This window comes from Lagenorhynchus albirostris, chromosome 8 (assembly GCF_949774975.1).
Source record: "Lagenorhynchus albirostris chromosome 8, mLagAlb1.1, whole genome shotgun sequence".
Taxonomy (NCBI): domain Eukaryota; kingdom Metazoa; phylum Chordata; class Mammalia; order Artiodactyla; family Delphinidae; genus Lagenorhynchus; species Lagenorhynchus albirostris.
This window is the reverse complement of record NC_083102.1, coordinates 18175641-18201708: the sequence shown is the minus strand read 5'-3', so window position 1 is coordinate 18201708 and position 26068 is coordinate 18175641. Positions and strand designations below refer to the sequence as shown.

Here is a 26068-nt window from a genome sequence, read left to right as displayed (position 1 = left end):
AAACTGTAACAAAAGAAAAATATAATGGATGATTATTCTTGGCGCTGCCTTTGCCATCAAATACATTGGAATTCTTGAGTTAAAGCTTCCTAAAGTCTCGGGCCTGACTATTTTTGGTTTGGTAGTTACCACTAAAAATGTCAGGCCTTAGCCTTATTGGCACAAGCTAATCCTTTTTGCCTACCTTTGATTCAGTCAACACACCTACTAAGTACCTAGTATGTGTCAGGTGTCATGCTGGGTTCTAGAGATGGGGCGGTGAGTCAGACCAACCCTGATGCAGCTTACAGTCTAACAGGGCACACAGATGTGGAACAAGTGATCTGTCACAAGTGACCCATCACAACGGTACCTAGTGTCCTAAAGCAGGGGGCTGTGGAGGCACCTCACCACTTCCCAGTGGGTGGGAAAGAAGGGCAGAGAAGTCTGCAGAGGCTTTAAAAGCATTGTCCTCAGACCAGCCGCTTCAGCATCACCTGGAAGCTTGTTAGAAATACAGATTCTCAGGCCTGCCCCAGACCTACTCATTCAGGCTCTGGAAGTGGGGCCCAGCAGCCTGTTTGAACCAGTCCTCTTGGTGATTCTGATGCACATTAAAGTTTGAGGACGACTAGCCTAGAGGAAATAACATTTAAGCTAAGCACTAAAGCTACACCAGTCAATACAGTAGCCACTGGTCACGTGTGGCTGTGGAGCCCTTGAAATGTGGTTAGTCCAAATGGAGATGTGCTTTAGGTATAAAATACACATCAGGTTTCAAAGACTTACTAAGAAAAAAGAAAGTAAAATACCTCATTGAGAATTTTATATAGATCATATGTTAGAATGATAATCTTTTGAACCTAAAGGGTTAAATAAAATGTATTATTAAAATTTCACCTATTTTTGCTGCTTAGTACGGCTTTTAGAAAATTTTAAATTACAAATTTAAAAAAGCCAATTATATGTGGCTTGCGTTACATTTTGAATGGACACAGCTGATCGAAAGGATAACTAGCAGGCCCCCAAAGCAGGGAGGGACTGAAGTGGGGGTGGAGGGGAGGGGGTGTTGGGTGAGGGTTCTGTGTAGGAGACAGTGTGTGCAGAGGTCCCGAGGCCAGAAAGAACATGGCATGTTCAAGGAAATAAAAGAAAACCAAAGTCTTGCAGGTCACATTAAGGATTTTGAGCTTTGTCCTAAGATCAACAGGAAGTAATCTGAGGGTTTTAAATAGGGTACTCAGTTTTCAGGAAGTTTGTACCTAATACATGAGGGCAAGAGAGCTACAGCTGAATATTGCAAGGCTCAGAATCAAAGCTCCCCCCACCTGCCCAAAAGATGGTGGGGATGGAGGCATTTGGACAGGAAGTACTATTGAGAGGGAGGGAGCGGGACACTGCTTGTCAGCAGCCCCTGCCCCAGGATACAAGGCACGAACACCCCTGCTGAAGAGAGAAGCAGACACCTGGGAATAGCTTGGTGTTCAGTTCATTTTCAGCTTGGTTAAAGTTGAGAGCTAGGGGAAACATTCCAGAAGAGTCCAAAGTTGAGTAGGGGTTTGATTACAGCTGGGACTGCAGGGCATTGGCGAAGTTTTGGTGAAGAGAGGGTCAGGGAAAAGGAAGCCTGGCACACGTGGGGATTAGAGGGTCTGTCCTTTGAAAGAGTGTGCTGGACCACCACAGAGGAAGGCTGGGGTTAGGCTTGGGGTCTGACCAGCTCCAGGGGGCAGGAAGGCGGGGCTGGGGGGGGTGGTCCTCATTCACCTGTGGCCTGGAGGAGGTTTCTCTTTAAGTCACAGTCACACACTAGCAGACTCAATCTACCCTCAGAAATGTCTTGTTTAGCTCACATTTTTTAAATGTATTCAAATTAGTTGCTAGTATTTGTATTAGATATCACATAAAATTCACATTTGCAGTTCTTTTGAGAATTGGAAGATTGAGGACCCCAGTTCTCAGTCTCACAGAGAAATGGGCTGGAGCTAAGTAGCAGCTACTCCCTTCATTTTTCATTTGAGCTTCTAAGAGCTGAAATGATCACATTAAAAAAAAAGACATTTACCCTAAAAACAAAACAGAATCCACAGGTTCTGTCTGGTCTGAGTCTTGCATTCTCTCCAGTCTTTGTTTTCAGCAGCCCTGGCTTCTCCTTGTTCTCCAGAAAAGTTCTAGAATGGTACCCTTAGCTCAGCGAGACCAGATTATACAAATGCTTTGTCCATGCACACGAGTTGCTTCCATCAGAGAAGCGCGTGTTCCCTGCAGTTCAGCACTTTTCCTACCACCTTGCAGCCCCGCAGCACTGCTCCTCACAGATCAGCCTGAAACTTTAAATGAAACTGACTACAGTGTTATGTTTGTTGACACTTGACATACCAGCTCCCACAATGATTAAATTGTAAAGAATGCAAACTATAAACCTCAACAGCTCCTTTGTGAATATTCAGTAGTTAATTAAATGGCAAAGATCAGTTGATAGCAAGGAGGAGAGAGGGAAGGGACTTTCTGTTGACCTGAGGTAGATGCTCCAGTTTGGTCCCTTATCCTGTATTCGCCCTCTGTCCACCGGAGTAAAGCGCAGGTGTGTATTTATTTGTAGAGTCCTTGTGGCTGTAGCACTATTTCTCTGCTCCAATATATATATTTTGAGGGGAAGAAACAGAAATTGTTTTATTTCTTTAAGCAAATAGAGCAGATTAAAATACTGCAGAGCTTGGTGATAGTTGCCTCCGTGTTCACGATATTATTGCTACATTTTTTTTGTTGCCTCCATATAGTTTATAATCAAAAGATGATGGAGAAGTGCCTCTGCCTATAATATTTGTCTATCAAAACTTCTTCATTTGAAGGGAAAGTAGCTTCATCAGCCTAAGGAGCTTCTTGTTTGACAAGACACAGTAAGGGCTGAGGTAGAGAACAATTGATAACTTCTCTTTTCTCCATCCCCCTCCTCACCACCACCGAAAACAAAACAGTAAATGTTGCGTGGGCATGGATCCAGTTTTTGATGGGCCTGAAACTTCTAGTACTTAGTGGATTGGGGTGGGCCCTTTAAAAAAAAAGCAATACAGAAGTGTCTTTTGCTGATTAAACACACACACACACACACACACACACACATTCTCAACGATGTGAATTCATTATTTGGTCTCTCCCAGTGCCTTAGAAGGAGTTTGTTCAAGTGAGGAGCCCTGAAACTTGAGCTTCATTAGTTTCATGATTATTCCTCTTCCGGGCACCGGTAATCCCCTAGCCAAACACTGCCCAGTTCTTTCATCCCATTCTCTGTTCTGCCACCCGATGCCCATCTGGGCTGAGAATAGAGACATTGCTTTCCCTCTGGAAAGTCTTAGCTCTGCAAGGTACCTTCACCTGAGTCCTTAGCCCAGCTTCTTCCAGTGACCTGATGCTTCCCCACTTCACATGCACTAAATAAAGCGTCAAATTTTATTGATACCTGATGAGAAAGGGAAGTCATAAACCTAACCATTGTAGCCTTTCAGCCACTTGCAAATCACCTCAATCTGCTTCCTCCCTTGGGTCCTCTGTTGGCCCTCCACTGAAATTGGAAGCTTTGTTTTAAAGACATTTTTCCCCCTTGAGAATCTCTAGGAATTACTAAAGGAAGGAAGAAATTAGATCTAGATTCCAATTAACTTTGTCATTGACTGTTATATAACTGTGGGTGAATCACAGTTTAAGTGGGACAGAAAATCTCCAGTTAATGGAAGTTGCCAAGAACGGCAGAAGCCCAGGCCCTGATGTTCATATAATCTCTACTCTCCAGTGTGGAAAGTGCTGGGCCGGAGGTGGAAAGCGCTGGGCAAGTAAACTGAGCAGGGTTTGTCAGTGTAGATCTGTCCACTGCAAGGAGAGCGAGGCAGGCTGATGCAGCCAGCCCAAAGATTCTCCAGGGGACAGAGTGGGCCCAGCAGATCTTTGGGCCGGCAGCTTCACTTAGGAAGTTCAGAAACACTTCAGGGTTGCCTGTTCCTCTTTACTAGAGTCTTCGCCTGCTGAGATGTGGCTGGCATGTGTAGGACAGCTGAAGGGTTGGGAGAAGGAGAGGGGGGCCTCCTTATCAGTGTGCTTCCTCTCACTCCTACAGACCTGCTTCTGGTAATCTGTTTCTACAGGCAGCATCTCTCAGCTGCTTAATTTGATAGCTTGTTTTGCATCCAATTTACTCCTGCCAAAAACTCTATCTTGAGGCGGGTGAAAGATTATTTAGGTGAGTACCATATTGGGTGTTAATGTTGATTTAAATCATTTTAATGTTTAAATGTTGAACCTTAGATTTTCTTGTATGTGATGTAGCCTGTGGCATTGAAGAGCTAGTTGCCACCAATCAATGATTTACATACCAGATGAATGTGGTGGTTTATTGAATTAACATGTTTAATAACTTCGATAATAAGACGAGACTGGTAAATTATTTCTCCACCAGAGGGGGAAACAAAATGAGGAGGGTGCCTTCAGTCTCGAGTCAGCTTCTCAGACCTGGGAGTTCCCAACTACGAGTCATCCTTTTAGACACCTAAAACTCATTCTATTAAATCCTGTCTTCTGTAAGCAGAAACTGCCTTTTTATCTGGTGGAAATGTAGCATGCCAATAGAATGAAGTGTTCTGTTGTTTTATGTCATACAATTAACTTACTACCCAGCCATCAGAAAATTTGTCAACTAACTAGGTTCCCTGTAATTATCTGTAGACTCTGCCTGTATGTGCCACGGTATGTATGAGTTGCCAGATGTCTGATGTCAAAACTGTTCAAGGAATCATTCCAGTGTGTTTTAGAAACTGGCTGTTGAAAAGTTGTGCTTCCACCCCCAGGTAGTTAGTTGAATGAAGAATATAACTTATACTTTTTGTTTCTTCTCTTTCTAGATGTATTGCTGTCACTGAACACTGGCCCATTGGAAAGCACTAGAGAAGCTCAGCCATCAGTATGTCCAAGTACAAACTGATTATGTTAAGACATGGAGAGGGTGCTTGGAATAAAGAGAACCGTTTTTGTAGCTGGGTGGATCAGAAACTTAACAGTGAAGGAATGGAAGAAGCTCGGAACTGTGGGAAGCAACTCAAAGCGCTAAACTTTGAGTTTGATCTTGTATTCACATCCATCCTGAACCGGTCCATCCACACAGCCTGGCTGATCCTGGAAGAGCTGGGGCAGGAGTGGGTTCCCGTGGAAAGCTCCTGGCGTCTCAATGAGCGTCACTATGGAGCCTTGATCGGTCTCAACAGGGAGCAAATGGCTTTGAATCACGGCGAGGAACAAGTGAGGCTGTGGAGAAGGAGCTACAGTGTGACCCCACCGCCCATAGAGGAGTCCCATCCTTACTACCACGAAATCTACAACGACCGGAGATATAAAGTGTGCGACACTCCTTTGGATCAGCTGCCACGATCCGAGAGCTTAAAGGATGTTCTGGAGAGACTCCTTCCTTATTGGAATGAAAGGATTGCTCCTGAAGTATTAAGTGGTAAAACCATTCTGATATCTGCTCATGGAAATAGCAGCCGGGCACTCCTGAAACATCTGGAAGGTACCGTCTTTATGCTACTACTTACTGAAGGTTGCTACTGGGCCTTAATCTAGAAAGGAACTGGTTTCTAAGCTAATAATGCACAGTTTACGTAATAGACTTTCCTTCCCTATTACCTTTTGTCCTTTCAGTCTTTTCAGGATCCTTTTGTTCTATCAGTCAAAAATCCTGGGCCTTTTACATTCGTGTTATCTGAAGCAGTGATTCTCTAACGTCAGCAAGCATCAGAATCACCTGGTGGGAGGGAGCGCTGGGACCACCACTGGTTTCTGGCCGCACCCTTGGAGTTTCTCAGTCTGTAGGCCTGGGGTGTGGCCCAGTAATTTGCGTGTCTAAGGAATTTTCAGGTGGTGCTGATAATGATGCTTGGGCTTCTCCAAGTGCTTGAGAACCACCGATCTAAAAGATTCTGTGGCTTTTGTTGTAACAAGGTAAGAGGAGGCTAGGGAGGGAAGAAATTTTTGTAGAAATGGTATGCAAGGTAAGTTTTTTTTTCTTTTGAGTCTTTCAAGTTAAGTAAAATCATATAGACTTCAGTTTTGCTCCCGTTCTTCCAACTTTAAACAATCATTGCTGTGTTTTCAGACCTAGGTTTCCTGAATAATTGTTTTGTTCCAGTCTTCTCTTTGTTCCAGACCAGGCTTAGTCATCGACTGGGAGAAAGTTCAGTAGAAGGAAAATAAAAAGATGGCTTATTGGAGATAATTAGTAGCCTTAATTTTATTTTAACTCCTTGATGTTATGTTCTAGAAAGTACTGTGTTGTTAACCTTCCTCTTAAGTAACATGAACTAAATGAACTCCTCTGAGGACTTGAGCTCACCAGTTTTGGGCACCAGTGATTGCACAGTGACACCTTCAGGGGGTTTCTCCCTCCCCTCTCTCCCTTCACTAAATAATCCTGGACGGTTGTGCGTTTTGAGTGATCTGCTCTGTCTGGTGTTTTCCTGTCTATCGTCACTGTCAGCAGTCAGCCCACTGGCATTAGAATGCATTTCTCCAACATTCCCTTTTCATTCTGCTTTACTTTTCTATATGTGGCTGTGAAAAATGAAAAAGTTGACCTTGCACATGAAATAAGTGAAAATAGGTTATTGTTAACAAAATGAACTGATCTTTATAAGATTTTAATGTAAACCTTTTAGCATGTGTTTTTTTCCCCCTAGTTTTTATAACATGGCCAAGAGCCAAGTCATTACTCATATACCTGACCTCCATTCATTGTGCAGAGATCTAAAATCTACAGGCTTTATTGGCTATTTAAAACATCATTGGCCAGACATGGCACTTGATCTGTTTGTGTATGTGTATATACCTTATTTACTCAACTATATAAATGGTATTATTCTTCCTTATTCAGAATAGTCATGTATTTGATTAAATATCTATATATAACTTCATCATCACTGGATTTATTATAGTACTTTATTGTTTGAAGAAGAGTTGAAGCTCCTCTTAGGACAACAACAAACTGAAATTCAGAATTTCAAAGTTTCTGCCAGAAGATGTATTCTCTGTCTCCATGCCAATTCCTTTTTTCCAGAGATGGGACTTAGATCTCTTTGTGGCCAGATTCCCTTCCCTTAAGAAAAGGCCATCATCTCCTTCAGGATCCTCTTTTCTTCCCCATCGCAGCTAGGAAATCCTCCTTTTAAAGACAGTTTCCTGCTGGTTAGTACCATTTACCCATCTTCAGGTTTAGAGCACTAAGATTATTCTGCAGCCCCGACCATAGCATATTCTAGATACCCCCTTCCATTAGTGTGTTGGTAACTTAACCACTTGTTACTGTTATTTTTGAAAGAAAGAGGAAGGTTTAACAAATGGTGGTGAAGAAGACTGCCACCATTGTAGGGATGCAGGGAAAACTACCTGTCGAGGGCAAGGTAACACATAGAAAAGCTGACTATCTATATTTGAGGGAGGTTTTGAAACCATTAATAGTTTATTGAAGAACAATCAAATGGTATAGCTGCTTGGGAAAACAATCTGGCAGTTCCTTGACGGTGACACATAGAGGTACCATATGATCCAGCAGGTCCACTCCTAGGTACATACCTGTATTCATTTCCTAGTGCTACCGTAACAAAGTACCCAAAACTGGTTGGCTTAGAAAAACAGATAATTGTCTCACAGTTCTGGGAGCTGGAAGTCCTAAATCAAAGTATTGACAGGGTCCTGCTCTCTCTAATGACACTAGGAGAGAATCCTTTCTTGCCTCTTGTAGTTTCTGGTGTTTGCTAGAAATCTTTTTTTTTTATGGCCACGCTGTGCAGAATGTGGGATCTTAATTCCCTGACTGGTGATTGAACCTGTGCCCCCTGCAGTAGAACCACTGGACCGTGCTTAACCACTGGACTGCGAGGGAAGTCCAGAAATCTGTAACGTTTCTTGGTTTGTAGATGCATCAGTGCAACCCTCCATCTTCACTTGGTGTTCTCCCTGTGTGTCTCTTCTTCTTGTCCAAATTTTCCTATTTATAAGGACACCAATAATATTGGACTAGGGCCTACCCCAATGACCTCATTTTAACTTGATTACCTCTCTAAAGACCTGTTTCCAAGAAAGGTCACGTTCTGGGGTATTGGAGGTTAACTTCATATCTTTTGGGGGGGAATGCAGTTCAACTCATAACAATACCTAAGAGAAGTGAAAACATATGTCCACACAAAAACGTGTACACAAACCTTCAAAGCAGTATTACTCATAACAGCCACAGCCACAGTGTGGAAGCAACCCAAATGCCCATCAACAAGTGATTAGATAAGTTAAATGCAGTATGTCCATACAATTAAATATTATTCTGCATTAAAAAAAAATGAAGTACTGACACGTGCTATAACATGGATGAATCTTGAAATCATGATTACATGAAAGAAGCCAGGACTTCCCTGGTGGCGCAGTGGTTAAGAATCTGCCTGCCAGTGCAGGGGACACAGGTTCGATCCCTGGTCCAGGAAGATCCCACATGCTGTGGAGCACCTAAGCCCGTGTGCCACAACTGCTGAGCCTGTGCTCTAGAGCCCGTGAGCCACAACTACTGAGCCCATGAGCCACAACTGTTGAAGCCCACATGCCCAGAGCCCGTGCTCCATAACAAGAGAAACCACCACAATGAGAAGCCCGCACACCGTAACAAAGAGTATCCCCGCTCGCCGCGACTAGAGGAAGCCCTGTGCACAGCAAAGAGGACGCAACACAGCCAAAAATAAATAAATAAGTAAATTAATTTATTAAAAAAAGAAAAGAAAAGTCTGCCCTGTTTAAAAAAAAGAAAGAAAGAAAGAAGCCGGTCACAAAGGATCACGTATTGTAGGATTATATTTGTATAAAATCTCCAGAATAGGCAAATCTATATAGACAGAAAATAGATGATTTGTTTCCTAGGACTGGTGTGGAGGGGAAGAGGGTGGATTGAAGAGTGACTGCTAATATGTGCAGGGTTTCTTACTGGGGTGGCGAAAATGTTCTAAAGTTGACTGTGGCGATGGCTGTACGACTCTGAACATGCTAAAAGCCATTGTATACGTTAAATGGGTGAATTGTATGGTATGTGAATTATCTCATTAAAGCTGCAAAACAATTTAACCAATGAGATTTAAAGATGAAGGGATTTGACATTGGCCTAGAAAGCAATAGTTTAGGGCAAATACGTGGAAGTGACAGATAACAAAGGAGATATGCATGGATGTGGAGTATACAATAAAGAAAAGAATTAAAACACAGCTTTGACCAGAAATGTGTTTACAGGGATTACTGAGAAATAAGCAGGCATTTATCCTCAGGCTTCATTTAACTTTTCTTCTGAAGGTCTTCTTTTTTTTTTAATTTGGATGTACAGAACTAAATTAACTTTCAGAGATTAATGAAATAGAAGCGACCTTAAATTATAACTCCTATCCCTATCACTATAAATAGACTATGCGGTATGCGGGCCTCTCACTGTTGTGGCCTCTCCCATTGTGGAGCACAGGCTCTGGACGTGCAGGCTCAGTGGCCATGGCTCACGGGCCCAGCCGCTCCGTGGCATGTGGGATCCTCCCGGACCAGGGCACAAACCCGTGTCCCCTGCATTGGCAGGTGGACTCTCAACCACTGCGCCACCACGGAAGCCCCTAGAAAATGTTTTTACTTGGGGGATAATTGATTTAAAGCAGTGGTGTTTATGCTGGAAGAGGTAAATTGTACAAAGAGTAGGAAGTATGTGTAGAGAAAGGTGTGAGGCTGGCAGATGCCTGAAGGAGAGGAGAAGGGAGGTGAATGGGAGGGAGAGAAGGAATAGAAATGGTAGGGCTGGTGGCCAGGGAGGATGGCAGACATTCAGGGAAAAAAACTGGCAGAAAAGTCAGAATATACCACTAGGCACAAGCGAATAGCTGGGGAAGCAAATGAAGTGGAGTGAGGATTGCGGTTTGTCCATAGGAAGACATAAGAGTGGTTTGTAGTCTCAGCTCAGCCATCCTGGGGAGGAGAACAACTTTGTTCCCTTTTGGCCTATAGTACCCCAGGTGGTACTGTTGTTAAGATTCATCAAATTCTTTGATGTTGCTAAGATTCCCTGTACTAACTTCCATGCCTCACATGGAAGAATTACTTCATGTGCCTGAAATAGACTGGACTAGATTGTAGGATCACATCATACATTAGTTGTCATCTTTTGTTTTAGGGGTCCTCTAAAGGCCAATCTCCACTAATAGAATTCTCTTGCAGTGTGTACTGAAAAATTAGATCCAACTATTCTATGTCACAGCTCTAAGAATTAAGCATAAGTCACTTTCCCAAAGATCAGAAGAAATAGTGTATGTTATTTCTCCCATCATTTCTGTTAATTTAGTGAGATTTCAGCCCTTTTAAAATTTATTGTAGATGTATATGCTCACTGGAATAAGAATACTAGCATCTGTCCTCTTTTCTTGCCTGTCTAACTTTTTTTAATGTTTATTTTTTATTTATTTATTTTTCTTATTAGTCATCAATTGTATACACATTAGTGTATACATGTCAATCCCAATCTCCCAATTCAGCTGACTACCACCACCACCACCACCACCGCTTTCCCCCCTTGGTGTCCATACGTGTGTTCTCTACATCTGTGTCTCTATTTCTGCCCTGCAAACCGGTTCATCTGTACCATTTTTCTAGGTTCCACCTATATGCGTTAATATACGATATTTGTTTTTCTCTTTCTGACTTACTTCACTCTGTATGACACTCTCTAGATCCATCCACGTCTCTACAAATGACCCAGTTTCGTTCCTTTTTATGACTGAGTAATATTCCATTGTATATATGTACCACATCCTCTTTATCCATTTGTCTGTCGATGGGCATTTAAGTTGCTTCCATGACTTGGCTATTGTAAACAGTGCTGCAATGAACATTGGGGTGAATGTGTCTTTTTGAATTATGGTTTTCTCTGGGTATAAGCCCAGTAGGTGGATTGCTGGGTCATATGGTAATTCTATTTTTAGTTCTTTAAGGAACTGCCATACTGTTCTCCATAGTGGCTGTATCAATTTACATTCCCACCAACAGTGCAAGAGGGTTCCCTTTTCTCCACACCCTCTCCAGCATTTGTTCTTTGTAGATTTTCTGATGATGCCCATTCTAACTGGTGTGAGATGATACCTCATTGTAGTTTTGATTTGCATTTCTCTAATACTTAGTGATGTTGAGCAGCTTTTCATGTGTTTCTTGGCCATCTGTATGTCTTCTTTGGAGAAATGTCTATTTAGGTCTTCTGCCCATTTTTGGATTGGGTTGTTTGTTTTTTTAATATTGAGCTGCATGAGCTGTTTATATATTTTGGAGATTAATCCTTTGTCCGATGATTCATTTGCAAATATATTCTCCCATTCTGAGGGTTGTCTTTTCGTCTTGTTTATGGTTTCCTTTGCTGTACAAAAGCTTTTAAGTTTCATTAGGTCCCATTTGTTTATTTTTGGTTTTATTTCCATTACTCTAGGAGTTAGATCAAAAAAGATCTTGCTGTGATTTATGTCAAAGAGTGTTCTCCCTATATTTTCCTCTAAGAGTTTTCTAGTGTCTGGTCTTACATTTATTTGAGATCGTTCTTGTTTCTTGATGTAGGCTTGTATAGCTGTAAACTTCCTTCTTAGAACTGCTTTTGCTACATCCCATAGGTTTTGGATCATCAAGTTTTCATTGTCATTTGTCTCTAGGTATTTTTTGATTTCCTCTTTGATTTCAGTGATCTCTTGGTTATTTAGTAATGTATTGTTTAGCTTCCATCTGTTTGTGTATTTTACGTTTTTTTCCCTGTAATTGATTTCGAATCTCATAGCATTGTGGTCAGAAAAGATGCTTGATATGATTTCAATTTTCTTAAATTTACTGAGGCTTGATTTGTGACCCAAGATGTGATCTATCCTGGAGAATGTTCCATGCACACTTGAGAAGAAAGTGTAATCTGCTGTTTTTGGATGGAATGTCCTATAAATATCAGTTAAATATATCTGGTCTATTGTGTCATTTAAAGCTTCTGTTTCCTTATTTATTTTCATTTTGGATGATCTGTCCCTTGGTGTAAGTGAGGTGTTAAAGTCTCCCACTATTATTGTGTTACTGTCAATTTCCTCTTTTACAGCTGTTAACATTTGCCTTATGTATTGAGGTGCACCTATGTTGGGTGCATATATATTTATAATTGTTATATCTTCTTGGATTGATCCCTTGATCATTATGTAGTGTCCTTCCTTGTCTCTTGTAACATTCTTTATTTTAAAATCTATTTTATCTGATATGAGTATTGCTACTCTAGCTTTCTTTTTGTTGTTGTTGTTCTTGTTGTTGTTGTTTTGTTTTTTTGCAGTACGCGGGCCTCTCACTGTTGCGGCCTCTCCCGTTGTGGAGCACAGGCTCCGGACGCGCAGGTTCAGCGGCCATGGCTCACAGGCCCAGCCGCTCCGTGGCATGTGGGATCTTCCCGGACCGGGACATGAAGCCGTGTCCCCTGCATCGGCAGGCGGACTCTCAACCACTACGCCACCAGGGAAGCCCTCCAGCTTTCTTTTGATTTCCTTTTGCATGGAATATTTTTTTCCATCCCCTAACTTTCAGTCTGTATGTGTCCCTAGGTCTGAAGTGGGTCTCTTGTAGACAGCATATATATGGGTCTTGTTTTTGCATCCATTCAGCAAGCCTTTGTCTTTTGGTTGGAGGATTTAATCCATTCATGTTTAAGGTAATCATTGATATGTATGTTCCTATGACCATTTTCTTAATTGTTTTGGGTTTGTTTTTGTAGGTCCTTTTCTTCTCTTGTGTTTTCCACTTAGAGAAGTTCCTTTAGCATTTGTTGTAGAGCTGGTTTGGTGGTGCCGAATTCTCTTAGCTTTGCTTGTCTGTAAAGCTTTTGATTTCTCCATCGAATCTGAATGAGATCCTTGCCGGGTAGAGTAATCTTGGTTGTAGGCTCTTCCCTTTCATCACTTTAAGTGTATCATGCCACTCCCTTGTGGCTTGTAGAGTTTCTGCTGAGAAATCAGCTGTTAACCTTATGGGAGTTCCCTTGTATGTTATTTGTTGTTTTTCCCTTGCTGCTTTCAGTAATTTTTCTTTGTCTTTAATTTTTGCCAATTCGATTACTATGTGTCTCGGCGTATTTCTCCTTGGGTTTATCCTGTATGGGACTCGCTGCGCTTCCTCGACTTAGGTTGCTAGTTCCTTTCCCATGTTAGGGAATTTTTCTAGTATAATCTCTTCAAATATTTTCTCGGGTCCTTTCTCTCTCTTCTCCTTCTGGGACTCCTATAATGCGAATGTTGTTGCATTTAATGTTGTCCCAGAGGTCTCTTAGGCTGTCTTCATTTCTTTTCATTCTTTTTTCTTTAGTCTGTTCCGCAGCAGTGAATTCCACTGTTCTGTCACTTATCCATTCTTCTGCCTCAGTTATTCTACTATTGATTCCTTCTAGTGTTTTTTCATTTCATTTATTGTATTGTTCATCTCTGTTTGTTCTTTAATTCTTCTAGATCTTTGTTAAACATTCCTTGCATCTTCTCGATCTTTGCCTCCATTCTTTTTCCAAGGTCCTGGATCATCTTCACTATCGTTATTCTGAATTCTTTTTCTGGAAGATTGCCTATCTCCATTTCATTTAGTTGTTTCTCTAGGGTTTTATATTGTTCCTTCATCTGGAACATAGCCCTCTGCCTTTTCATCTTGTCTATCTCTCTGTGAATGTGGTTTTTGTTCCACAGGCTGCAGGATTTTAGTTCTTCTTGCTTCTGCTTGCATGTCTAACTTTCAAGAGTTCATGTATGAAGGCTTCCTGTGGTACTTGACAAATTCTTAACCTAAAAGAAAACAACCTATTGAATTTGGATACTGACTTTCCAAGACTCCAAATATTAAGTGAATCTCCCTTACTTTAAGGGGAAAATATAGATTTTTGTTTTATAGGAAAGATTACTGGCTAATTTATTTGTGTGTATGTGTTTATTGTGTTAAAAAATGTCATAAAATGTAACATTTTAATTGCCAATTTATTTTTATAGTGAATTTATATGACTACACACCCCCCTATTTTCTGGTTAATACCTGTTATCCGTTGCAATTATTAACAGCATCTCCTTTCACTTTCAAAAGTGCCCAGCTTGGAGGATTATATGGTCACGTTATAAGAAAGTTAGCTTTCATCTGTATTAAGAATGAATCTTTGAAATGGGTGTGACCAGATTGCATATTCCCTATAAATATGAAAGTTGCTAAATTCTTTGCATTGATTACAAAAGTAAAAATGCATGTCGTTGTAGACTGATCTGATTCCTAGTCATGTTTTCTAGATATGTTTATGTAAGATTCTCCCATATAAACAGGATCTTTCAAGGAAGTGGGCAATTTTTCCCCATATTGTCCTTAAAATGCTTGATAGACTTCAAGCATCTTACCTTCTGCTAGGGAGGAGTGTGATAACTGATAGAATCAATGACAGCATACTGTCCTATCATAAAAATACTTTATTGTAACTTTGAAGGAAGAGTGATGACCCAGTCACATAGCTAATTAAGAAATTGGTCTACCCTGAAGTCTCCAAGTGCCTTAAGATCTTTGACTAAGAGTATACTAGTGTTACTAATTTACTCTAGATTGTATGTACCTCAGCAGTGGAGAGTGTTGTTAGTTCCTTAGATGTTATTTTGTTTCTCAAATATTTGGTGCTATGATTTTATCCTATAGTCAGTCAAGTCCTGCCTGACACTTCTTCCATTTGTGGGAAAGAAGACAGATGCTGTTGAAGGAAAATGAAACCCAGACAGACCTCAGATGGCTTAGCCATGATCACGATAAGTATTTGGAGTCATGAACTCCGCCTAAACCCAGTTCACTGAGTCTCCACACACAATTACCGCCTGGGCTGTTTTGTTTTAAATTTTTTCTAAAAAGTAGCCCTTCTGTTGATCTATTCTGTTCGGAATAGTATGTTGTGAGAAGCTGAGTCAAGAGTATCTTTGGCAAGTAAACCATAAAAAGGTAATTTCATGCGACTAATTGAGTCTTACATTATTATTGCTTTTACCTTAACATTGTGGTCTGTGAATGACACTTCCTAGTATAGCTATACCAGGTGGCCCTTTTTTGAGTGCACACTGTGTGCTAAATGCAGTTCTAGGCATTTTGCATATGTATCTTGTTTCTTGTAGGAACTAGAACAAGTCTCTGAACTCATTGGAAAGCTATGGTTCAATATTTTGACTTTGTTCAATACTTTGTTTTACTCTGCTATTTAATGTAGCTAAGTCATGTTTTTTAAATTTCATTTGAGCAATTGTTGACTGTTTGCATTTTATTTTGTTTGTTTTGTTTTTTAGATTCCATATATAAGTGAGATCGTACAGTATTTGCCTTTCTCTGATTTCACTTAGCATAATGCCCTCTAGATCCATCCATGTTGTCACAAATGGCAAGCTTTCTTTTTTTTAATGGCTGAGTAATATTGTATATATGCACCACATCTTCTTTATCCATTCATCAATGAACACTTAGGTTGCTTCCATATCTTGGCTATTATAAATAATGCTACAGTGAACATCGGTGTGTGTGTATCTTTTTGAAAAAAATTTTTCTTTTCTTGGCTGCAACCATATGGCTTGTGGGACCTTAGTTCCCTGACCAGGGACCGAACCCGGGCCCTTGACAGTGAAAGTGCAGAGTCCTAACCAGTGGACCACCAGGGAATTACATGTATCTTTTTGAATTAGTGTTTTTGTTTTCTTTGGATAAATATCCAGAAGTGAAATTGCTAGATAATATGGTAGTTCTATTTTTAATTTTTTGAAGAACCTCCATACTGCTTTCTATAATGGCTACACCAATTTACAATCCTACCAGCATTGCACAGGGTTCCCTTTTCTGCACATTCTTGCCAACAGTTGTTATTTGTTGTCTTTTTGATGATAGCCATTCTGACAGGTGTGGGGTGATATATCACTGTGGTTTTAATTTGCATTTCCCTGATGATTAGTACTGTTGAGCATCTTTTTTATGTGTCTGTTGGCCATCTGTATTTCCTCTTTGGAAAATGTCTATTCAGGTCCTCTGCACATTTTTTAATCAGGTTGTTTGGTTTTTTGATGTTGAGGTATATTAGTTCCTTGTATATTTTGGATATGAACCCCTTATCGGATATATCATTTGCAAATATGTTCTCCTATCCAGAATGCTGCCTTTTGGTTTGTTGATAGCTTCCTTGTCTGTGCCAAAGCTTTTTAGTTTGGTGTAGTCCCATGGAATGCTTTACTTTTAACTTGATAGTAGTTCTTAATCCCTTCAGAATAAAGAAGACTTAAAACAGACATAAGAAATATTATATAGTGAGAAAATTCCTGCTTAAGGGACTGCTTTACTGATTTGTGGCAGCATAAACAATTGCCTAACAAGTCCGGATTACACCAGGGCCCACCTCTTGCCAAGCACCACCACGAACACTCCTAACCCAGGTGTAGTGTCTAACAACACCCTGTTCCTTAGCACTCCAGACAGGTGTGTGTTTCTTTCTCTGCGTAGTCACTTCGTGTTTGTTTGCTGCCGGCCCACATTGAAGGAGAAGCCAGGTACTGAACTGAAGCACTGGATGTAGTCTGCATCTTGCCAGCAGAAGTGGATTGTTTAGTCTGGGTTCAAGAAAGGACTAGGCAGGGCTTCCCTGGTGGCGCAGTGGTTGAGAGTACGCCTGCCGATGCAGGGGACACGGGTTTGTGCCCCGGTCCAGGAAGATCCCACATGCCGCTGAGCGGCTGGGCCCGTGAGCCATGGCCGCTGAGCCTGCACGTCCGGAGCCTGTGCTCCGCAATGGGAGAGGCCACAACAGTGAGAGGCCCGCGTACTGCAAAAAAAAGGAAAGGACTAGGCAGTTTCAAGTTTGGAGTAAGAGTGGCATGCAAGACAGACTTGACCCCTGAAGAACGGTGTGCAGCTGCACATATAACAAGGCAAAGAAGTGACAAAGTGAAATTAGAGACTCGAGGAAAGGTCAGCTGGGACTTGTTGTGGGGATGGGGACTGACCAGTCAGTCACCTTTGGTATTCTGTAGTGGGATATTTTCAGAAGTAGCAGTCAGGCCTGTCTTCTGTGAAGCAAATGCTTATCTAGTGGTGTGGCTAAGCTTTCTCTTATTATAAGTATAATTGATTTATAGAAACCTTCATTTTTAAAAGTTGTAGGCCACTTAACTATAAAATTAGATGTAGAATGGATTCTTCTCTCTACCTTATTCTAAATTAGAGGCCGTTATACTGTCATCATGTTACATGATTCAAATAACCCATTTCCAGTTGTTCCCCAGCCAATCTTTAAGTTGTACATGGATACCATTCAAACCTAAAAGAATTATAATTAAAAATAGGTAAGCCATATATGAAATTCAGAATCTCTTCTGTCAGCTCTTATTTTGGCAATAGAAGAATACAGTACTCTTATCACAGATCACCCATCAGTGGGGTTTGGATTGTGACTAACTCAATTGGGAAAGGGAAGCGGGGCATGGGTGAAACCTCACAGCTGAATGATTTGATCGGAGCTATTTTCCTCTCTCTCTGTCATCCTCAAAAATAAGCATTATGGAATTGGGGTTTCCTCTTGTCCTGTAACAGATGTCTCCCTGAACATCTTTCCTCCTGTTTCCTGATATTCAAAGATTTTGAGCACACAGTTTGGAGAACACCAAAGAAAATATATAGAAGACAAATTTAATTTGACTTTTTTTCTTAATAAGGTAATAAAGGAAACACAATCTTTAACCAAAGCTTCAACAGTAAAGGACTAGATTTAATTTGAAAGCTCAGAGAGTTCAGATTCATTCATTTCAGCTATGTGCCAAGGGTCCATTAAATCAGGTACTGTACTATTCTTGGTACAGGGATACAGCACCTAGAATTGGACATACAAAGTCCTTACTTTTGAGGAGCATACATCTCCCTTTTGATTTCCTTCTGAAACTTAGCTGGTACTGTACCTCCGAGAAAGTCCTCAGAGTGCTTTCACATATAGGCTTTAGGCATTAGCGTTTCTAGTTAACATTTTATTCCTAATAGCCTTTATTTGTAAGAAGTAGATTCATATAATACATATAGTTGTGATATTGGATCATAAAGCTAAATCATTTCTGGATCCTAGCAGCAACACATGATAGAATTCCTTACAGTAGAACAAACATTTACTAAAGTCTTGCAGCATATAAGGCACTGTTTTGAGAGCATGGGTGACACAAGGATGTATAAAACATGGTCCCTTATAATCCCGGTGGGAGAAGTGAGCATTTGCTCAGCCACTTCTAACAGAAGGCGAGTGGGAGTGCTGTATATATGTGCAGTGATCTTAATTACTGTCTGTGGTTCCTGTTCCTGCTACAGTGACTCAGGGGAGTCGTCGAAGGTACAGATTTGACTTTCTGAAGTTAGTCCTGTATGCAGAAAATGAAGTTGTTTGAACTTCTTCCTATTTTGGCTTTGAGCTACTCCTTTGACTTACCACCAAATTTTCATTATTATTTAAAATATCCCAATCAATTAAATGGATAGCAGTTAACTCCCAGACGCTCCTACATGAAGATTCAAGAATTAAAGACAATGGTTGGGGGTTGGTGAAGGGGCAGTGATAGAGATGGGTTGATGCAGGATTAGATGTTTCCCTTCAGAACGTTCTTGGATGCTGTATCAGACAATCTAAGCCATTATCAGAGGATGTGATATCTGGCCATGCGTTTTAACTTTCATATGATGTTCCAGTTAATGAATTTGTAATACGATATTACATAATATAGTATCGATTCAGTGTGGTTTAATCCAATGCAGATGCATTTTTCTAGCCTTAGGAGTTCTGCTTGCTTAACTCTCTTAGGACAAAGAATGTGGCTTATGCCAAAACTGAGTAATGAGTAATGGCTTCATTGTGGTTTTTCCTCATTTGCTATTTTAAAAAGCCAGTCGCTTAAGTCTCATTGACTGATTATTAACCAGTCTAAGTATTTTAAATATTTGGAAGTAATTAGTCTGCTGTGTGAATGGCTTGAGTAGTCATTAAAGTGGAATGTCAACTTTATTTATTGGAAACATTTCTATTTTTGTTGAGCCCTCCTTTCTTTGTAAGTGAAACATTATAGTTCTCGTGGCCTTTGTTAGTTGGCTCTTCCATTTGGTCCCACACAAAAGTGGGTTTTTATCTAAGCCATAGGCATGAGCTTGAGAGTGGTGCTCTTAAAGAAAGGGCTTGTTAGATCTGGTTGGATCTGAGGCCATGGTCAGATGAGTTCCATGTGTGCCCCTCTCCCCCTGCCAAAGACCCAGAACTTTTTTCTGAGGTCACAGACTGCAAACCCTCAACCTGGCCCATCATGATCCCAGTGTGTTAGGTATTTCAAGGGGATCAGACAAATCTGTTGATCCCTTTACTAGTCTTGAAAACATGAGAACACTTGGTGCTGGTGTCCAGTTAGCACCCAGCCCTTCACAAGTGCAGAGCATGAACACAAACATTCTCCTCTCTCCTTGTGCTGTGGTGGACATAGCCATAGACAAGTCAGACGACCAGAGTTGAAGTCCTGGAATTTGGGAATTTAAAAAAAAGGTCTAATTCTACTACCTTAACAGTCTGGTGACTCGAAGAGTTTTATTTAACTTCTCTGGATCTGTTTAGTAGTTTTTTAAACAGCTTTCTTGAGGTATAATTCACATGACATACAGTTCACCCATTTAAAGTGTTCAGTTCAGTGGCTTTTCACAGAGCTGTATTTTCACAGAGTTGTATATTCACAGAGTTACCCATCTATTACCACAGTCAATTTCAGAACATTTTCATTACCCTCAAAAGAAACTCCATACCTAGCTATTACTGCCCAGTCCTCCCATTCCCTCTGGCCCTAAGCAACCCCAGATCTATTTATGTCACTATAGATTTGCCTATTCTGGACATTTCATAGAAATGGACTCATACAATATGTCCTCTGTGACTGGCTGCTTTCACTTAGCATAATGTTTTCAAGGGTTGTCAATGTTTAGCATGCATCAGCACTTCTTTCCTTTTTATTGCCAAATAATATTCCATTGCATGGATCTGCCACATTTAATTTACCCACTCATCAGTTGATGGACATTTAGACTGTTTCCATCTTCTATTATGAATAATGCTGCTGTGAGGGTTCGTGTACGGGTTTTTGTGTGGACGTGTGTTTTCATTTCTCTTGGGTATATATATATATATATATATATATATATATATATACCTAGGAGTGAAATTGCAGGGTCCCATGGTAATTCTGTGCTTACCTGTTTGAGGAATTGCCAGACTTGTTATCCAAAGATTCCACAGGATTTTATACTCTTAATTTTACAGTGTATTAGGATTTCAGTTTCTCTATATCCTTAGCGGTCACCTGGCTCTAAACCATGTGCTGTTGCATTCCTCTCTGGCTATCTCCAGGGGATGTGGGTGGCAGCTACTATGCAGCCAGCTGACAGATCTGACTCGGGAGGGTCCGAGGGCTTCTAGAATCCCAGGCAGTCATCTCCCAGCTAAACAGCTGGCTGTCTGGTCTGAATTTATCTGTTCTTGCCAGCTTTAGTTTGGGATGGTAATCTTGTGTAGGGTTGCAGTGTGGGGATGGGGGCTTGGCAGGGCAAAGGAGTGTTTTAGTAGCCTACCCTTTAAATCTTCTACCTAGAAGAGAATTCGTAGTACAGAAAGAAGAAACACTTGTTGGGCTATACTTTCTCATGTATGTTCTCTTTTAAGTCCATTCCTCCTGCCCCACAGGGTTTGTAATAGTGGTAGAGAAGAGTGTGTGTTTCTCTTTTTAATTAGACAGAGGCAGTGGAGGCCCAGAGAGGTTACTTACCTAAAGTTATATATTATACTTGTTAGTATTTGGAAGGGGACTAGCAAAGGAGGAGATGGGATGTGTACTTAGAATAGACCCTGACTTCCAAGTTATGATCCTTTCCATTGTTTCATAGCTGTTTGAGTATACAGCTTGTGCATAAGAGTTCTTAGGCAGCTCTTCTGAACCTAGAAATGAGATTCTAATAAAGAACCACCCCAGCGGCTGAGATCCAGTGCTCTGATTCTGTGACTGGTGCTCATAGTTATGACCAAAGTTAAAATGACACAGGGCATTGATAACTAACTGCTACTAACTTATTCTGCCATTCTCACCTTCCAAGATGGACCCTTGCACTCCCCTCAGAACTTGCTCTACCCTGGGTCCTTTCTATTAATAAAGAACAGAAGTATATGGTTAGAATTTAGAAGTCTATATAATAAAAGTGTGTTTTTAAAGTAGATAATTTGAATACTTTCAGTCACCTTTTAATTGGCTTAACTCCATCTTTTTAGGTCTCCTCTCTTCTCTTTGCCCATTTTGAACTCAGAGGAACTTGAAAGACATTGTGCACTAGTTACAAACACCTGGGTTTCAATCTAGGCTTTGCTATTTACTGCCTGTGTGACCTTGAGTTGTTTGCTTAACCTCTGTGTGTCAGAAATTGTTACATGGAAAAATAATGGTGCATATCTTCCTAGGATTGCAACGGTGATTAAATAAGTTAATACACATAAAGTGCTTAGAAGAGTACCTGGCATGCGGAATGTACTCAGTACATGTTAGCTGTTTATTGTTTTTTAAAAACACTCATAATAATAGAAACCTTATCACGACCACTGCTGCTACCATCCTTGCTACAACTCTAGCTCTTCTGGTCAAATTGAACAACCTATGATTCAGGTTATCTATTTATTAAAAAAAATTTTGTGGGAGCGCACTGTACGGCATGTGGGATCTTAGCTCCCCGACCAGGGATCGAACCTGGGCCCTTGGCAGTGAGAGCGCGGAGTCCTAACCCCTGGACCACCAGGGAATTCCCTGATTCAGGCTATTTAAAAAAGAACTGAGGGAATTGCCTGGTGGTCCAGGGGTTAGGACTCCACGCTTTCACTGCCTCGGGCGTGGGTTCAATCCCTGGTCAGGGAACTAAGATCTGGCAGGATGCACAGCATGCCGAAAATAAGTAAGTAAGTAAATAAATAAATAAATAAATAAGTAAAATTTTTAAAAAATAAAAAAAGAATTGAAGGTGATTTGTCCATTACGCATACCTTTCTCTCCTAGCAGTTGGGCTGTTAAGGGACAGCAGGAGAACGAGACCTGTTTACAAGGCATGTCGATCAACCTTCTTTTGATTCCTCCTGATTGTATTTCCTGAGCACCTAGGGGAGAGTTCCTCCTTGACTGGGTCTAGCCCAGGGCATCCCATGCTCACTCAGTGTTGGAAAACCAGCCACTTTCTAATCAATTGAACTAGATTTTGAGGTTAATTTTAGCCAGCCTGGGGACAACATATAAAAGGAAAAAAACCAGAAAACCCCCCTAGTTCACTTTCAGATTTTTCAAGATTGATTTCTGCGGAAAACCAGTAACACACATGTGAGCATGGAGAGAATAATTTTCATTTCTTTAAGATTTAGATAGGAAACAACCAGGAACAGTTTGCCCCAAAAGGTATTTACTGTCCCAAGATTTAATGTAATTTGAATTTCTGTCTTAGCTTTTTTTAAAAAAAAAAAAAAACTTCTGAGGGACTTCCTTGGTGGTGCAGTGTATAAGACTCTGCGCTCCCAATGCAGGGGGCCCAGGGTTTGATCCCTGTTCAGGGGACTAGATCCCACATACTGCAACTAAGAGTTCGCATGCCGCAACTAAGGAGCCTGCCTGCCGCAACTAAGACCTGGCACAACCAAATAAATAAGTAAGTAAATAAATAAAACTTCTGGAACGCCCTTGGCTTCCAGCAACTGTAGCTGGAATCCCTCACAGTACCTGGTGTGGTTCCAAACATGCAGTTAATATGGGACTAAGTGAATGTGTAATTAATTAAGTAAACACAGTTTCCTCCTGGGTTGTCTTTAACGCCTTGCTCCTCCCTGTCTTAATCTCCAGGTATCTCAGATGAAGACATTATCAACATTACTCTTCCTACTGGAGTCCCCATTCTCCTGGAACTGGATGAGAACCTGCATGCCGTTGGACCTCACCAGTTCCTGGGCAACCAAGAGGCTATCCAAGCAGCCATTAAGAAAGTAGAGGATCAAGGAAAAGTGAAACGCGCTGACAAATAAAATCTTTCCCACGTGCTGGCTAGGGATAGCTGCAGAAGGAGTGGTATGCGGTGTGTTATGGGTGCTGAGCTCACTTTTTTTTTTTTTCTCCCCCGCTGATTTTTCCTGATTTTTCCAGATCTAGGCTGTGGGGTAGAGTTTGTATAAGTAACTAGGTAACTTACGTTGGCCCAGATAAAGGCTTTAGGATGCCTGAGTGCTAATGTCATAAGCCTTATGCGTTAGCCCCTGCCAGCCCCGTTTGAATTAGTCACTAAGTTAGTCACCAGTGGGGCTTAATCAATGTCATAAGTTTCCAAGATGGGGGAGCAACAAGTGGAGGTCAAGTTCAAGGTATTCCTCATTCAGTAAATCAGTATAGAGTGACCACTGACAGGCACTACTTACTCCAATAAGTAGTTCACAGTTATATTTACTGAGACTTTCTAGGATGATAATAAAGGGCATTAGATAACACACTATACTTAAGTATTTATTACTAGTCTTTTCCTCTAGGGAGAGGGATGCTTTGATAGGTTAAGACCAGAGGCCCATTAAATGGGAGAGTCATGGATGGATTCCTCCAAGACAGCCAACAACAAACACCAAGGCCCTTTGCCTCATGACATTTGGTGGAATTCCTCTCTGGCTGCTAGAATTAGCAGCATATAGACAGCTATAGCTGTTCGTGTTCTCTTTTTGTTTTATTTTTGTTTTTTAAACTTTAATTTTGGGGTCTTTAAAATTAATTTAAAAATAAGTTCTGTGACTGAAAATGGTACCATCCCAAGAATTTCCATATGATTCATAAATATTAAGTATAGGCTGCTGAATTATTCTCTGCTCTTATCTTCCTATAACACAAAGAGTTGTACTTGTTTCAACACATAGACATGCCTAATTCTCTAAAAATTGAAGGTCAGGTCGGGGGAAGGTAGAATATAGTGGGTGTAATTTTATTCACTTGAACAGGGGAAATGGTATATTCGCACTTGTCATGTACATTTGTTCTTTATCTGCTGAGGGCAAAACATTATGGTACGTAGTCTATAGTATTCAGGGTAGGCCACAGACAGAATTGACTGCTTATCAATCTTAATGATATAGGATGTTTTTAGATGCTGGAGATAGGTAAGTGATCATTTCTTTAAGCTACTGCCTTATTTCAGAGCAAGTGACATATATTTCAGTGATAAAGTCATGTAAACAATTTACAACTATAAAAGCTGTTACAGATATCACCAGTTTTTCATGGTTTTCCATTGGTGGATTGGTTTATTTGTATCCATTTTATAGTAATACTGTCATTAGAAGGAAACTAATTCTAAAACCCTTGCTACTGCTTGCTTGGTCTCTACTGATCCTTAAATCAAGACTTAGAGCATCAGCTGAAAAGAAGAAATGAACCTAGTTTGCTCACAGCTGGTTGCATCTGTGATGCATAAGGACATGGAACGTGGATGCTTGACGTTCCTGACCAACTACTGGCTTTTCTGCCGTAGTCCTTCTTTTCACAGTTCTGTTGCCTAACCACATAACACTGTTTATAATTCAGAGATCAGGGCCAAGAATACAACTACCAGATCTTCCTAGAATTCCAAACCTATGGCTAAGCTTCAACTCAGACCATTTTTGAACAGCTTCATCTCTGGAATTGGCATCTGAATTTTCCAGCCCAAGAAGTGACCATGTCTTAACACAGCTTAAGAGCCTAGAGTTGGATTCTTCCCTTGTCCTGCATCTAGATATCCACCTCCAGTGGACACCTGGCAGCATGATGTGCTCCTGCACACAGAGCTGTGCTCACACCCAGTCACTTTGGAATCTTACAGACTTCCTAAGAGAGGGATAATTTTTGCTGACACTTTCTGGTACAGTTTGGTTTTTGAGATCTTGGCTGAAATAAATGAAGAGATATTTATGAAAAATTGCTGTAAAATTATTTTTAACGACTCCAGCACTTCAACCTTGAGACCACCTAGTGAATCTGTTTTCTTTGCATGGCTTACAAGGGATCCAGAATTTTTTTTTTTTTTTTTTGTGGTACGCGGGCCTCTCACTGTTGTGGCCTCTCCCGTTGCGGAGCACAGGCTCTGGACGCACAGGCTCAGTGGCCATGGCTCATGGGCCCAGCCGCTCCGCGGCATGTGGGATCTTCCCGGACTGGGGCACGAACCCACGTCCCCCGCATCGGCAGCATCGGCAGGCAGACTCTCAACCACTGCGCCACCAGGGAAGCCCGGATCCAGAATTTTTGATGTAGGTATCTTGAAATCTGCCTAACCTGCATCCTCATCTTGGCATCCTTCTGTACCACGTCAAGCTGGGACCAAAAAAATGGCGATTTTTTTAAATTTAAAAAATGATAGATAGCTTATCCAGAAATTTGGTCCTTGGAGAGGGCAGCCCATCCTGCTGCCAGGTTGGGCTTGCCCTGGAGCCAGTTAGACACGTCTCTTTTGCCCAGGCTGTAATGATTGTTTCATGCAGGTCCAGTGTGGTAAGATAAGAGCCATAGCAAGATGCTACTCCTAGAGTTTTAATTTTTAAATATCTCAGATGAGTAGTGCATCCCAGTACACTCAGACTTTGTTTTTCTGAAAGAACAGAAATTCTGCCTCAGAAAATGGAAGTTCTTGCATCATCCAGTACTAATTTGAGCACTGAATTAACAAAGCATCCTCGGTTAGAGTACATAATGTCGTGTATGTTTCCTTGATAAGATGTATGAGGCAAATTTCTTAACATGATCTGGCTATTTCCAAGCTCAACCAGATTCTTTTGCTCCAGATTTGCAGACTATTTCTCATCTTGGGTCATGACCACTTTTATTAAAATGCAGTCCCTCCATGTGCACATTAATGGCAGTGGTTATTTGTCTTCTGGCCTGGGAAGCCTGCCCAGGCTCTATAGTTTTTGTGAAAATGC

The 26068-nt window shown here is 41.0% G+C and overlaps 1 protein-coding gene across 2 annotated transcripts in view; it reads left to right on the top strand.

The window, feature by feature from the left end:
• Nucleotides 1-25068, top strand: part of BPGM (bisphosphoglycerate mutase) — a 32334-nt gene extending 7266 nt beyond the window's left edge. Inside the window, exons 1-3 of one of the 2 annotated variants that reach the window (XM_060155962.1) lie at nucleotides 4088-4213; nucleotides 4872-5533; nucleotides 22983-25068. In XM_060155962.1, the coding sequence (XP_060011945.1) occupies nucleotides 4933-5533; nucleotides 22983-23161 (780 nt within the window). In that variant the 5' untranslated portion in view covers nucleotides 4088-4213; nucleotides 4872-4932 and the 3' untranslated portion in view covers nucleotides 23162-25068. Of the gene's footprint in view, nucleotides 1-4087; nucleotides 4214-4871; nucleotides 5534-22982 lie in introns of those variants that run through there. The other variant, XM_060155963.1, reaches the window with a different exon arrangement.
• The last annotated feature ends 1000 nt before the right edge of the window (nucleotides 25069-26068 follow it).